We start from the raw sequence: 14,870 nt of genomic DNA on the forward strand, positions 1-14,870 counted from the left end.
AATACCAACAGCAACAAAAAAAGTGCTTAGTACAGTGATCTGCACACAGTAAGTGCTTAAGAATTACCATTGATTGATTGATTCGACTTGGCTGATAGGCAAGGTTGCCAGTGAAGGTAATGCAGGAAGCATGACAATAGCAAAATGATATTGGAAACCCTGTCTCCTTTTATTTAGGGATGGAATTTAATTTTGTGTAACTTTTAAAAGAAGTGCGGTATGTATACGGAATTGGGTGGAGGCAGTCAAGCTAAAAAGTTGGCACGGTACTCTAAAGGGGAACAAGGATATACTCATCTTTATGTCTTAAATTCTACTCTTGGTTGAGACCATAATCCATCACCGAGGTATAGTTTCCCTTTCTGCATTGTCTAGTTTCCTCCAATTCCTTATCTCCTAAGGCATGCAGCATAAAGATGAAATTTTATGGAATGATTTCAGGGACAAGATCAGAAGGTCATAGCATAAAACAGACTATTTTATTGGACATATGTTTAAAGCATGAAATCACAGCTTCAGGGTTCCAATTCTCACGTAACTGAGTCATCTTTTTAATCTTAATTCTGGTGCCTGTTTTATTTACCAGAGAATTGACTTATTTATGTGCAGGATATGGATCCTTTGCCAATGACTTTGTGCCGAGCACAAAGGATTTTGTGGACTAGACAAAAGCGAAAGACAGAATGGAGGGACTGTGTCTTATTCATATGCACCCAAACTCCTAAAGAAAGTACTTTGAGGATACTACTTACTCATTGGATACTGAGAATGGTGGAAGAGAGAGTAGACAGAAATTCATAAATACGCTATGCATAAGAGAAGAGTTATTCCATAGATTAACTTCTTCCACTGTGCCTGTTTTCAGGGCACAGTCTGGGTAGAACACTGTTGAAGAATTAGGGCATGGTTTCTTACAGTGTGAGCCCCTTTGGACTCAGCAGGTCATAGTATTGAAGTTACGGCATTGGAACGGGTGAGTCGTGAGTTTCCCTGCACTTTTTCATCAGAACACAACCTCAGGTTTATAGCACTGGGTGCTTAATGCGGCTCAAAACGTGGGATTAATCTGACTAGGCGTCCTAGAGGAAGTGAGGCTTTTGAAAGATCAGAGGACTGTGGTTTGGAGAAGCTGAAGGGAGCCCAGACTTGCTCTCTAGTATGGGGAGAAGATGGGAGGAGAAGGAATTGGGTCAAAGGAGAAGCCCTCTTGTACAACCCAGAATGATTGTTATTGTACAACAGAGTAATTCTGTTGTATTGTACTCTCCCAAGCACTTAGTACAGTGCTTTGCGCATAGCAGGTGCTCAGTAAATTGAAACAGCTTGGCTCAGTGGACGGAGCACCGGCTTGGGAATCAGAGGTTGTGGGTTCTAATCCCGGTTCTGCCACTTATCAACTGTGTGACTTTGGACAAGTCACTTAACTTCTCTGTGCTTCAGTTACCTCATCTGTCAAATGGGGATTAAGACTTTGAGCCCCACGTGGGACAACTCAATTACCTTGTGTCTACTCCAGTGCTTAGAACAATGCTTGGCACATAGTAAGCGCTTAATAAATGTCATTATTATAATTATTATTATTATATTAATAAATATGATTGATTGAATGGAGAATATGAGCTCCTTGAGGGCAGAAATCATCTCTACTAACTCTAATGTACTCTCCTAAGGCCTTGGGTAGTGCTCTGAACAGAATAAGTGCTCAGTGAATACTAGTGATGGTTAATTATCCAGTCTATCTCCCACTGCACTGGGAAATTTGTCTTTCTGAGTCAAAGGTTTCACTACTAGCAGGGTGATCCGATCCATGTATGTGGATATAACTGAAAAAGCATCCATGCATGTGGATGTAACTGAAAAAGCCAAAGAGTTGTCTGAGCAACGGCATTATGTGTCCAAGTAAAGATGATCCTTTGTCACGTGGATAGATCTTCACGTGCCCACCTACCCTCTGCATCGCCTGTTGCTGTTTCCAAATCTGTCTCTGGGATCTTCTCAAAGTCTCAGCAAAATGAGAGCAACCTGTCCTGTTGAATGCACGCCCTGCTGGTCGGCCTTCTGCCAGAGTCTCCCAGGAGTCTGCTCGTCTTACTGATATTGGGGTCTCCCAGGAATTTGCTTGTCTGCTTGCCGTAGCGTTCTCCCAAGAGTCCCACCTGCTATGAGGTTCTCCCAGGAGTCTGCTGATCTACCTGCTGCAATATTCTTCTGGGAGTCTGCTGGTCCGCCTGCTGTCCGGGTCTCGCACCTGTCTACCAATCCACCTGCTGTCAGGTTCTCCCAAGCATCGGCTGCTCAGTCGTATTGTCTAAAGCTCTGCGGTGGTTTAACAGCAGGAGCTCTCCATATCATCCCTTTACCTGCCGAAGCTATTGATCTGCTCTATAGACCTGGGCTCTGATGAAATTGGTAATTCCCTGACTGGCCTCACCAAAATTTGTGTTTTCCCATCTCTGCTTGGCGAGAAGAATGATTTCTAAGCATTTTTGTCCATCTTCTGGACACTGTGACCCCCGAGGTCAGTGAGAATTGGATCTCTGTTTCCAAAGCTCGGAAATTTCTCATTCAGGCTAACGGGTCTAATCAGTAGTCCTGCCAAGTGCTCTCGTTGGCTGTGAAGCAGCTCCCAAGTGGCAAATGGCCCTAGGAAGGCAGGAGCTGGAGCGGAAATAGGAGAAGCGGTGTTGCCATGTGGATAGAGAACGGGCCTGCGAGTCAGAAGGACCTGGATTCTAATCCTGGCTCTGCACCTTGTCTGCTGTGCAACCTTTGGCAAGTCATTTCACGTCTCTGAGCCTCAGTTACCTCATCTGTAAAATAGGGATTAAGACAGGGACTGTGTCCCATCTGAATGACTCGTATCTACCCCAGTGCTTAGAACAGTGCTTGACACATAGTAAGTACTTAAAAATTACCATAATTATTACCATTTTATCTTTGGTCTTAGCCTTTCTCCTTTCTCCAGGTGAGTGGGGTAGAGGAGGTGGGGGATGGGGAGTGAAGGGATCGACTCCTTTCTTCCTACTTGAAAGGCTAAGGTTATTATTACTATGATATTTTCGTAACCGGTCACTCTGTATCAAGCACTGTTGTAAGCACTGGGGTGGATACAAATTAATCAGGTCACACTGAGTCCCTGTCCCACGTGAGGCTCATGGTTTAAAAAGGAGAGAGAGAAGGCATTAATTTCTACTTTATGGGTGAGGAAACTGAGGTACAGAGAAGTCAGTGACTTGCCCATGGTCACCCAGCAGGCAGTTGGCAGAATCGGATTAAATCCAGGTCCTCTGACTCTCTGGCTCGTGTTCTTTCCACTAGGCCACGTTGCTACTCTGATCAGAGGAAGCAAGTGAACATCAAAATGGCTTTCGGGCTCCCTCCTGAAACAGCAGAAAACATGAAGTAAATCACTCCCGAGGCTGCTAAGTGAGATTAGGAAGCAGGACCTATTATATTAATGCCTACAAATTGTTCAGTGACTAATATATTCAATTACCGGGTTTGATGCTGTTCATGTATCACCAAATGTGCAATCTCAAGATAGGAACCTTTTGATAGATTAAAGGAGAAATTTTGGTTGATCTTGGTGGGGAAGGAAAGATAGGCAGACCTGAATGCAGATAGCCTTTCACGGGCAGACTGTAAAACAAGTTAAATACTTTGACATACAATTAAATATTTATTTCAGTTGAAGACAATCCAGTCTTCCCTTACCTGGGCTTATTACCGTGTAATATTGGGTGCGCAAAACAGTAGCACTTGGTTGAGCAATCTGTGAGGTTGACTGCCCGAGGGGATAGGTATTACGGTTCATTTTTATGTACATTTTGCCCTACGATCAGAAATCCCTAAATATCATGCAGCAGTAACCTGTCTCATGAGTGAGCCTGGCCTAGTGGAAATAGCCCGGGCCTGAGAGTCAGAGGACATGCCTTCTAATCCTCGTTATTCTGGGTGCCAGCTGTGTGACCTTGGGCAAGTCATTTAAGTTCTTTGTGCCTCATCTGTAAAATGGAGATTCAATGCCTATTCTCCTTCCTACTTAGACTGTGAGCCCCACGTGGGACAGGGACTCTGAGCATGATTATCTTTTATCTACCCCCGTGCTTAATACAGTGTTTGACACATAGTAAGTGCTTAAGATATAAGCTAATAATTATTGTGCTTGCAATTATTTATATTGATTGTTACCACAGTATATTGAATTGCCTGCAGTCTACTTGAAATTTTCTTTGGATTGTAATCCCTTTAAATCTTGATGGCATCCTGTTTCTGGATCTTGGCATAGGAAGGTATGCTTTGAGATCCGTGGGTAGGAATGTCCAATCCTTGAACTCTTTGATTCGTGCTCAGAGATTGACACTTTTTTTTTCCAGTGCAAATATGTTTAAGAAATAATATGTTTATCCAGATTTTCCACTGTACATCAGGAAATGTGTTTTTTGCAGACCCAAAGGGGAGAGTTTGGTGACTTTATTTTCAATGGGGCTATCCATTTTGCAAGGGTCAGCCAATCAATCAGTCAATCAGTAGTGGTATATCTCCCCAACTCATGTACATATCTTTTGGTAATTTTTATTAGTGTATGTATCCCCCACTAGATTGTAAATTCCTTGTGTGCTGGTGTCATGTCTATTAATTTTATTGTACTCTCCCAAGTTCTGAGTACAGAGCTCTGCACACAGTAGGTGCTCGGTAAATACTACTGATCAATTGCTTCCCTCCTATGTGCTGAACATTCTACTAAGCCCTTTTAATAGGCAAAATCCCTGCCCTCGGGGAACTTACAACTTGCTGGGAACAGCATCTACACTGAAAACTGTAGAGCACCAAATAAAGCCATGGATATCCTGAGAGTGATCTCAAGAGATTCCCAATCAATCAGTGGTATCTATTAAGCACTTAATGTGTGCAGAGCACTGTACGGATCTCTTGGTTCGTATGCCCCATATCCACCTACATTTGGCCAGGAACACTCGCCTTTTGACCATGCAAGTCCATAGCTCTTGTTGTTTTATCTTTTTTTCAGATGAGTACGCTGAGGCCCAGAGCACTTCAGTAATGTGCCCAAGGTCCCACAGCAGGCGAGTGGTGGTTGCAGGACTAGAACCCAGGTCTCTGGATTCTCCTACTTCTTCCTTTAGGCAATGCTATTGTGATTCAAGCAATCAATCAGTGGTGTTTATTGAGCACTTATGAGTTCAGAGCACTTGTCCTAAGCCCTTGGGAAAGTACAATATACCCAGTTGGTTAAAGTTCATTCTTTATGGTTGTTCAAGTAAATGGTAAAGTTGTGGCTGTGTGTGTCTCTGTTTGCACGTACTGGATGAGAGAAGTTGTTTTTTGTACGTTTACATTTTGCCTAAGTTTCAGAATTGAAAGAAAGCAGTAAAATTTGAAGCTACATATGAAGTAACAGGTTGATTATTTATAGTAAACACACAATGCTTTGTGTTTTCCTGGCTTCCGTGATGGTTAAAAAGTTTTCAAAGGTTTTGTCTGCCCTCTTCAAAACCCTGGATCAGAGAGGAAAATTATACTCTCTGAATTGTTGTTTTTTCTTCTTTTACTGTCACCCAGCCAACGAAAGTAAATGTTCATTGACATACCGCTTTGTAATTCTGTAAAGAAAGGACAGGCTATGCTCTCATGGTTTGCTTTGGGCTTAAGTACATTTCTGTTTCAAAATTGCAAGACTCTCTTTGTGTGTGCAAAATGCTTATTATAACAAGTATGGTATCGAAACAAGGGAATTTTTCACACATGGCCTTCTCTGTGTGTAGCGTAATGTCATGCATCATTGGCTACAGATAGCTAAATACATGAGGCAGGACAGAAGGGATGCTCCAACGTTGCCTGTGCAGGAGGTACTGACAAAGATATAATTAATGGAAAGAATGGGGTCGGGGAGGAGGAGGAGGGTGCTCTCTGTGCATTGAGAGAGAGCGTTTAGTGCAGTCAAAATAAGGAGTTGTCCTTCAGTGTTTTCATTCACCCTCTCTAAATCAGTTTATGGTGTGTGGTTCCCGTATTTTCCTTTAGAAAAATTTTCAGCCCATCACTTAGACTATTTCATGTATGTATCAATCTTACAATCAGTATTTTGGAGCCAGTGGTTCCCATATTTTCCTTTAGAAAAATTTTCAGCCCATTACTTAGACTATTTCATGTATGTATCAATCTTACAGTCACTATTTTGGAGCCAGTTGTGTTTATAAAGGGTAACAATTACTTCCAAATACTCTCTGTACATTGAAATTTACAAAGACATCCAATTCAGGGACTATTGAGCAGAGATAGCAACTCTTCACTTTTCAAACGTGTTTTGAAAAATTGTGCTACCATTAAAGTACAAATGTGAAATTGAAAGAGCTTCCTATTTCATGGACATCAAGGACATCAAGCAAACAGTATTGGGGAACGTTGTTGGTAGCTTATTAAAGCTTGCAGTGAAATACCTAAAAGTGTATTTATGTTTTAGGATATCCATGTCAGCTCTTGGACACTTGTATTCACTTTTTTTGTTTACATAAATATTTCCAGATGAAAGAAAAGATGAAATATTTGGATGATTATAGCCTGGAGATATAGGTGGAGGTTCTCCACAAACAGCACTTTAATAGGAATGAATTTTGATCACATACCTTCATCTTTTGAACAAGAGATTGTGGTTGGGGTGGTGAAGAAATCATGAAATTCCGAGGGGACTCAGGTCACACTCTGACCCTAATTTTAAACATTTTGTGTTTCAGCATTAAAAAAAGGACGGTTTTGGATCACACCTGACCCTTATCACAAAGATGACAACATCCAGATTGGGCGTGAGGTGAAAATATCTTGCCAAGTAGAAGCTATCCCTTCAGAGGAGTTGACGTTTAGTTGGTTTAAAAATGGTCGCCCATTACGAAGTTCTGAGAGAATGGTTATAACCCAGACGGACCCTGATGTTTCCCCAGGGACCACAAATTTGGATATCATTGACTTGAAATTCACTGATTTTGGAACTTATACGTGTGTGGCATCTCTCAAAGGAGGCGGCATCTCTGATATCAGTATTGATGTTAATATATCCAGCAGCACAGGTAAGAACAAGATCTATATTCATAAAAAGAAATTATAATCTGTCTGAAAAAAAATATAACTTTATGCCCAACCTCAGTATGTATGCTAAAATAAGATAAAGTAGTCTATGATTATGAGACTTTATACCTGTTTACTAAATATTAAGGAGCTGCCATTTTTCCACATTTAGTTATGGTAAAAAAATAGAGGAATTTATAAATAAAAAATTACCGATAGAATATTTTAGTTTGATAGGGAGCTTAATTGATATTATTGGAGCGGATTTGAGATAAAACAGGGCTCAGGTACAGCAATCAGACATCTCTCCAGGACAAAAAACTTTTCCTACAAAACTGCATTAACAAACCAATATGTGGTGATGTTATTACTATTGTTGTAGTTGTTATTATATTCGTTAAGCACTCACTATGTGCCAGGTACTGTACTAAGCGCTGGGGTAGATACAAGTTCCTGTCCCGCATAAGACTCACAGTTTTAATTCCCATTTTCCAGATGAGGTATTTGAGGCACAGAGAAGTTGAGTGACTTGCCCAAGGTCACACAGCAGACAAGTGGAGGGACCGGGCTTAGAAGCCAGATCCTCTGGCTCCCAGGTCCTTTATCTCAGTTCATCATGGTCCCAAAACTTTGATACATCAATAAGAAATAGATCATTTCAGAGTTTCAGAATTATCCCATGAGAGATTAAAACTCCTGTTGTTTCATGAGAAGAGTGTCACTGTTTAAATATCATTAGTGTTCCTTCCTGCCACCTGGTTTTATTGAGCTCTTTTGAGTTTGAAAAAAGAGTATGTTACCTTAGCATCACTACTAACAGTTCCTTGGCAGATGTTGATGGGTTTTAAGTATTTGCCATAGACAAGTAGGAGCATTAAGAAAGAATGGCTATTTCTGTATTCATGTGACAGTATGAGGGAGAACCTTTTAGAGGGAACGTTTTGTAATGCAAGTTCCCCGAGACCGGAAGAGAAAAGAGAAACTGAGACAATATCACATGGCTCAGTTCTTTGGCTGCGGGTCATCGGGGAAGAGGGGTAAAAATGGCCCTTCCCTCTGACCGAGAAAGGAGGTACTCAGACACCTCTTTTCCCCATCCGCAGTTAGGCTCTCACTTGGACTCCACTAGCCCAATTTCTGGTCCATGGGAGTTCTCAGTTTCTGGGTTCACTTAATCCCTCATCCCAGCTGGAGCATTTGAGGTGACATTATAATAATAATAATGATGTTGGTACTTTAGTGCTTACTTTTTGCAGAGCACTGTTCTAAGCGCTGGGGTAGATACCGGGTAATCAGGTTGTCCCACATGAGGCTCCCAGTCTTAGTCCCCATTTTACAAATGAGGTAACTGAGGCACAGAGAAGCTAAGTGACTTGCCCACAGTCACACAGCTGACAAGTGGCGGAGCCGGTATTCGAACCCATGGCCTCTGACTCCCAAGTCCGTGCTCTTTCCACTGAGCCACGCTGCTTCGCTGACATCCGAGACCATGGACTTGGGCTAGGCTCTGGGGGTCTGCTCTCAGTAACAGCAGTCCTGGGGGAGATTGTTGGCATCAGCCTAGTATATCTGTGCTCTTGGGGTTTCCGAATCGTGGCTCAATGGAAAGAGTCTGGGCCTGGGAGTCAGAGTTCGTGGGTTCTAATCCCGACTCTGCCACTTGTCAGCTGTGTGACTGTGGGCAAGTCACTTAACTTCTCTGTGCCTCAGTTTCCTCATCTGTAAAATGGGGATTAACTGTGAGTCTCACGTGGGACAATCTGATTACCCTGTATCCAACCCAGTGCTTAGAACAGTACTCTGCACATAGTAAGCTCTTAACAAATACCAACCATATTATTATTATTATTATTATTATTATTGAGGCTGGTATGGTTGAGGAGCAATTGCCTGATTATCAATTATTCCAACTCCCACACTGTCTTCAACCCTCTCTCTAACTCCATGTAGATACATGTCTACATGGAGTTAGAGAGAGAGTTGAAGATGACAGCATATATATAGAATATATATACATATGTGTATACATACATATATGTGTGTGTATATATTTATACAAACACACACACAAAGAGAGAAAGAAGGGTTGTATCAAGCCAATGCTTAAACACTATTATAGACACCGAATGATAAATACATGTTGCTCAACATTTGATATATGCATAATTGACAATCATGGATAATGATCCTTTCATTATCGCTGTTCTCCTTTTGACACTGTAGGTCGATCCTAACACACATTTGCTGCTTTGGCAGAACTCAGTGTTTGTTTGGTTCCACAATATCCTTTTGCCACCCTTTTTTGAAATTTTTACAGGTATGTCTCTAAAAAAGAGGTCATCGGGAGTTATTCAGGCACATAAATGGCATCTGAAACTCTAGATTGATGGTGTTGGGTGCACATAATTCAAAATGAGGCCATTTTTTATCCTTTAAATATTGCTCCGGAGTGAATATCCTGGGTACTAAGTAGCTAACTTTCATTATTTTAGATGCATTCCTGACATAGAGGTTTTTAGAAGACAGATAACTCAGAAGCATCTGTAGCAGAGCTATAAAAATCACTAGTGAGTCAGATTCTCCAGATGCAAATATGAAAATTTAATGGGATTTTCATCATGCAATGTCTGATGGGTAGACCTGCAACTTGGTATATATTTAGACTTCTTGAATTTCTTCCCATTTTGAATATCAGAGCATTGAGATAAATGAGCATCTTTCCACCCGGGGAATCCCGGAACTGCCCACACTCATATTTATTTGCATTTGAAATGAAAAATAGGTAATTGGAGAAGCAGTGTGGCTCGGTGCCCTGGAGATAATGATGTTGTCCAGTACTTATAATGAGTACCTGGATATGAGCACTGAGATGCTATTTCAGCGTGGCTTAGTGGAAAGAGCACGGGCTTGGGAGTCAGAAGTCGTGGGTTCTAATACCGGCTCCACCATTTATCAGCTGTGTGAATTCGGGCAAGTCACTCAACTTCTCTGTGCCTTAGACTGTGAGCCCCACGTGGGGCAACCTGATTACCTTGTCTCAACCCTAGTGCTTAGAACAGTGCTTGGCACATAGTAAGCACTTAAATGCCATCATTATTATTATTGTTATTATTTTATTTCAGCCCTGAAGCTGATCCTGATCTAGCCAACTACTCATTTGCACAACTGCCTTTCGAGGGAAGATCTAAACATCTCCCAATATAATAATAATGATGGTATTTGTTAAGCACTTACTATGTGCCAAGCACTGTTCTAAGCACTGGGGTGATTATGAGGTAATCAGGTTGTTCCATGTGGGGCTCAGAGTCTTAATCCCCATTTTATGGATGAGGAACTGAGGCCCAGAGAAGTTAAGTGACTTGCCCAAAGTCACACAGCTGTTAAAGTGACAGAGCAAGGATTAGAACCCATGACCTTTGACTCCCAAGCCCATGCTCTTTCCACTAATCCACGCTGCTTCTCAATATGCAAAATGGAGAGATCTGTGCAAATCTAGAGTATAAGGATCTCCCACTAGACTCTAAGCTCTTTCAGGGCAGGGTTCGTGTTTGCCAACTCTGTTATAATAATAATAATAATGTTGATATTTGTTAAGCACTTACTATGTGCAAAGCACTGTTCTAAGCACTGGGGGAATACAATAATAATAATAATGTTGGTCTTTGTTGAGCGCTTACTATTTGCAAAGCACTGTTCTAAGTGCTGGGGGATACAGGGTGATCAGAATGTCCCACGTGGGGCTCACAGTTTTAATCCCCATTTTACAGATGAGGTATCTGAGGCACAGAGAAGTTAAGTGATTTGCCCAAAGTCACACAGCTAGCAAGCGGCAGATCCGGGATTCGAACCCACGACCTCTGACTCCCAAGCCCAGGCTCTTTCCACTAAGCCACGCTGCTTCTCCAATAATGTTGGTATTTGTTAAGCGCTTACTATGTGCAGAGCACTGTTCTAAGCACTGAGGTAGACACAGGGGATTCAGGTTGTTCCACGTGAGGCTCACAGTCTTAATCCCCATTTTGCAGATGAGGTAACTGAGGCCCAGAGAAGTTAAGTGACTTGCCCAAAGTCACACAGCTGACAAGTGGCGGAGCCAGGATTAGAACCCATGACCTCTGACTCCCAAGCCCGTGCTCTTTCCACTGGGCCAAGCTGCTTATCTAGAAGCAGCTGCTTCTCTTCCTGTAATACTGTACTCTCCCAAGCACTTAGTACCAGCTACAGTAAGTGCTTCCTAGATGCCATCGATTGACTGATTGATATTGCTCTCTCAAAGATTTACTGCGATGCTCTGCACACATTTAATACAATCCAGAAAAAGGGCCCACTAAATACCATTGATTGGTTGATATTATGGTCTCTCAAGCATTTAGTACAGTTCTCTGCCACAGTGCTCCACGAAGACCACTGATTAACTGACCTACCCCTCAGAACTGCATAGGACCACCAATGCAGTAGTTAGGGCGAAACACTTTTCCGGACTGCTAATGTGCCACTTTGCATACTTTCATGGATGAGGAACAGGATTTCAGAGTATGAGGCAGGTTTGGGAAATGAAACTTGTAAAAGTCGTGTGTTGCTGGTTGGAGTTGAGATCCAAGACTGGGCCTAAACTCTTGGTTGGGTTGACCTTTAGATAATGAAGCACTGAAGGGGAGAGGGGGACAGTGTAGACGTGTCTTGCTTTGGAGAGGACAAAGGATAGAAGCTGTTAATGAGGTTTTGGAAACTTTAAGGGAAGTTAAAAGTCCCCTGCAAAGTTAAGACCCAGTGCTTTCCTAATGTCTGTCCTACATCTTGGGCATAAATTCAGGTAAAAAGGAGATAAGAAGTTGTACACGTAGTTCTAATGTGGTGGCCTCCATATAGATTTCCCTACCCTCCCTCTATACCATTTCATCTATGGTTTCGTTGAGTTTTGGGCACTTGAGAATCGTCCACAATGAGGGACATAATATGGTTACTTTTTCCCCTAACTTGCTTAAGTGTGTAATAGCTGCAGTGTGGTTTAGCCGATGGAGCACAGGCCTGGGAGTCAGAAGGACCTGGGTTTTAGGCCTGGCTCCACCACTTGTCTGCTGTGTGACCTTGTGCAAGCCGCTTAACTTCTCTGTGCCTCAGTTACCTCATCTGAAAAATGGGGATTACGACTGTGAGCCCTGTGTGGGACAGGGACTGTGGCCAATTTCATCACCTGGTATCTTCCCCGGCAATTAGAACAGCGCCTGGCAAATAGTAAGCGCTTAACAAATACCGTAACAAAAAACTGTCTTCACACATACGCAAACCTGTTTATGTCTATCTTCCACAAGGGAGCGCAGGAAGAACCAGATATGGGAGATGACTATTTGGAATTGAGCCAGTTGTAGATTTGATTTTGCCCCCAAATTTCCTCTTTCAGCTGTTATGATTAATGATTCATTCATTAGTCCCTTCCTCTTTGGAGATTGTAGCTCTTATATTTTGTGTGTTTATGTCAATTGTGATTTTCAATTAACAATGCAAAGACATAGAAAATATTCAGAATTAAGTAGGAAAAAATCTTGTTTGCACATATTTCAAATATTTTTCTTTTTGGATGGCTCTTTATTACAATAGTTTCAGTTTGGCAGAGAGGAAATGACATATTTTCTTTTAAATAGTTCGTAACTGATCAATTTTTGTTGTATATCCTCACAATTATGAAGAAATGACCCCAAAAAATTGAAAATCAACATCGTGTCGGATTGGATAATGAGGGCATGTCACTTTACATGGAGGGCCTCTTGGAAGAATGTAATATTCACAGCAATATAGACCTGCAGCCACAAATTAGCCTTGCATATGTTTATACTGGTGCCATTTGAAAGTCTTTTAAGGACTCTGAGGTGTTGGAACAATGTTTTAGGAGTGGAGATTGGGAAACTACAGTATAGATGGAGAGTCGAGGGAAAATACCTCCTACAAATGACAGTTGAGTCCTTAGTTATGTGATTAAAAGAACTGGAGTTGTATCAAATTCCCAGGACTGTATCAAGCCAAACTTCTGGTCGTAGAAATTTGAGCCAGGTACATTGAGTCCATTCACCAACCCAGATTCTGCTTTGATTTTCTTTTTATATTTTGGAATATTTAGTGTCATAGCACCTTTTTTCTGTATTTAGCATAACCATATGAATTTTCATGAAATACAGTTACATATTTACTTAAGGCAAAAGGAGCAGAGAGATGAAGAGAGTGATCATGAGAAGATATATTGGTCACTTTTTGGGCATGAAAATCAACTATCAGCTCACAATATTATATGGCCTAACTTAAGGAATAGTGATGGTATTGATTGGTATTGATGGGCGACGGCTAAACTTCTATCATAGGATCATCTCTGTTCACAGAACTATGGAAGAGAGTTAAAGCGATATGAACTTTCACTGCTTTTCTTCAGAGGGAGTAAATGTGAGGAATGGGAAGTTAGAGGGTGAAAAGGAAGGATAAAGTGGGTGGAAGGAAATTGATGGGGAATCTGCTTTGGTAATGACTTGGAAAACATTACTCATATTTGTGTATCTGTTACGACTTCCATCTGCAATAAGACCGAGTTTTTTTAAATTATGGACACGACAGTAATGATTAATCCAAAATTGAGTCTATCTCTAAAACCGTTCTGACTCAGATCAATAAATGCCTCATTTTCCAAAACATTAGAACTGAGAATCTGCTCTATATGATGCAGTTTGTCAGTGGTAGTTCAGTGAGTTAACTGTTCCTAATTTAATCGGTTTAGTTGAGTAATAGAATCGTTACTGATGTCAATGGTAATGGCAAGTAACTTAAGTAGTTCCTCTTCTATATTAAGGGTCTTCCTTACCAACCATGAAAAATACTGTAACTTCTCTCACCAAAGGCTAATGAAAAAAGGCAGTAGGAATAATAGAAATTAAACAAGAACCGTAAAAGAAGCTTACTTTACTCAGCCGCTACTTTCTCTTCCTATTCTTTTGATTTCTATGGAAATTTTCATTTGTTGAACATTATTTGAGTGCCTTGTTTGTGCAAAGCTCTGTACAAAGCATTGGAAAAAAGTGAGCCGCTCAGTTAATCAGTAGTATCAATTAATAATAATAATAGTAATAGTAATTATGGTACCTGTTAAGCACTTACTATGTGCCAAACACTGTTCTAAGCACTGGGGTAGATATAAGTTAGTCAGATTGGACACAGTCCTTGTCCCATATAGGGCTCACATTCTTAAGCACCATTTTACAGATGAGGTAACGAGGCCTAAGGAAGTGAAGTGACTTGCCCAAGGTCACACAGGAGACGTGGTGGAGCTGGAATTAGAACCCATAACCTTCTGACTTTCAGGCCCGTGCTCTGTCCACTGAGCCATGCTGCTTCCTTGTTGAATACTTACCCTGAATAAGGTACTTTACTAAATGCTTGGGAGAGTAAAATAGAGATAGTAGGTACCATTCCTGCCCTCTAGGATCTTAGAGCCTAGTAGGGGAGACATAAACCAAAGGGAGCTGCGTGGCCTAGTAGAAAAGCAGTGTGTCCAAGTGGGAAGAGTACGGGCCTTGGAGTCAGAGGACCTGAGTTCTAATTCCAGTTCTGCCCGTTGCTTGCTGTGTGACCTTGGGTAAGCCACTAGACTTCTATGTGCCTCAGTTTTTTCAACTATAAAATGGGAATTCTTACCTGTTCTCCCTCCTACTTAGACTGTGAGGCCCATGCAGGACATGTTCTGTATCTGAACTAATGGACCTGTACCTACCCCAGCCTTTGAAACAGTGATTAACACATGGTAAGCTCTT

The 14,870-nt window shown here is 41.5% G+C and overlaps 1 protein-coding gene across 2 annotated transcripts in view; it reads left to right on the forward strand.

Annotated features, from left to right (window-relative positions):
- The window catches only part of MDGA2 (MAM domain containing glycosylphosphatidylinositol anchor 2), a 434,436-nt gene that overhangs the window by 317,641 nt on the left and 101,925 nt on the right, over positions 1-14,870 (forward strand). For both annotated transcript variants that reach the window (XM_029078526.2, XM_007662937.1), the window contains one exon: positions 6,753-7,082. In XM_029078526.2, the coding sequence (XP_028934359.1) occupies positions 6,753-7,082 (330 nt within the window). The remainder of the gene's footprint in view (positions 1-6,752; positions 7,083-14,870) is intronic.

The sequence above is a fragment of the Ornithorhynchus anatinus genome, chromosome 14, assembly GCF_004115215.2.
Source record: "Ornithorhynchus anatinus isolate Pmale09 chromosome 14, mOrnAna1.pri.v4, whole genome shotgun sequence".
NCBI classification, from domain to species: Eukaryota; Metazoa; Chordata; class Mammalia; order Monotremata; family Ornithorhynchidae; genus Ornithorhynchus; species Ornithorhynchus anatinus.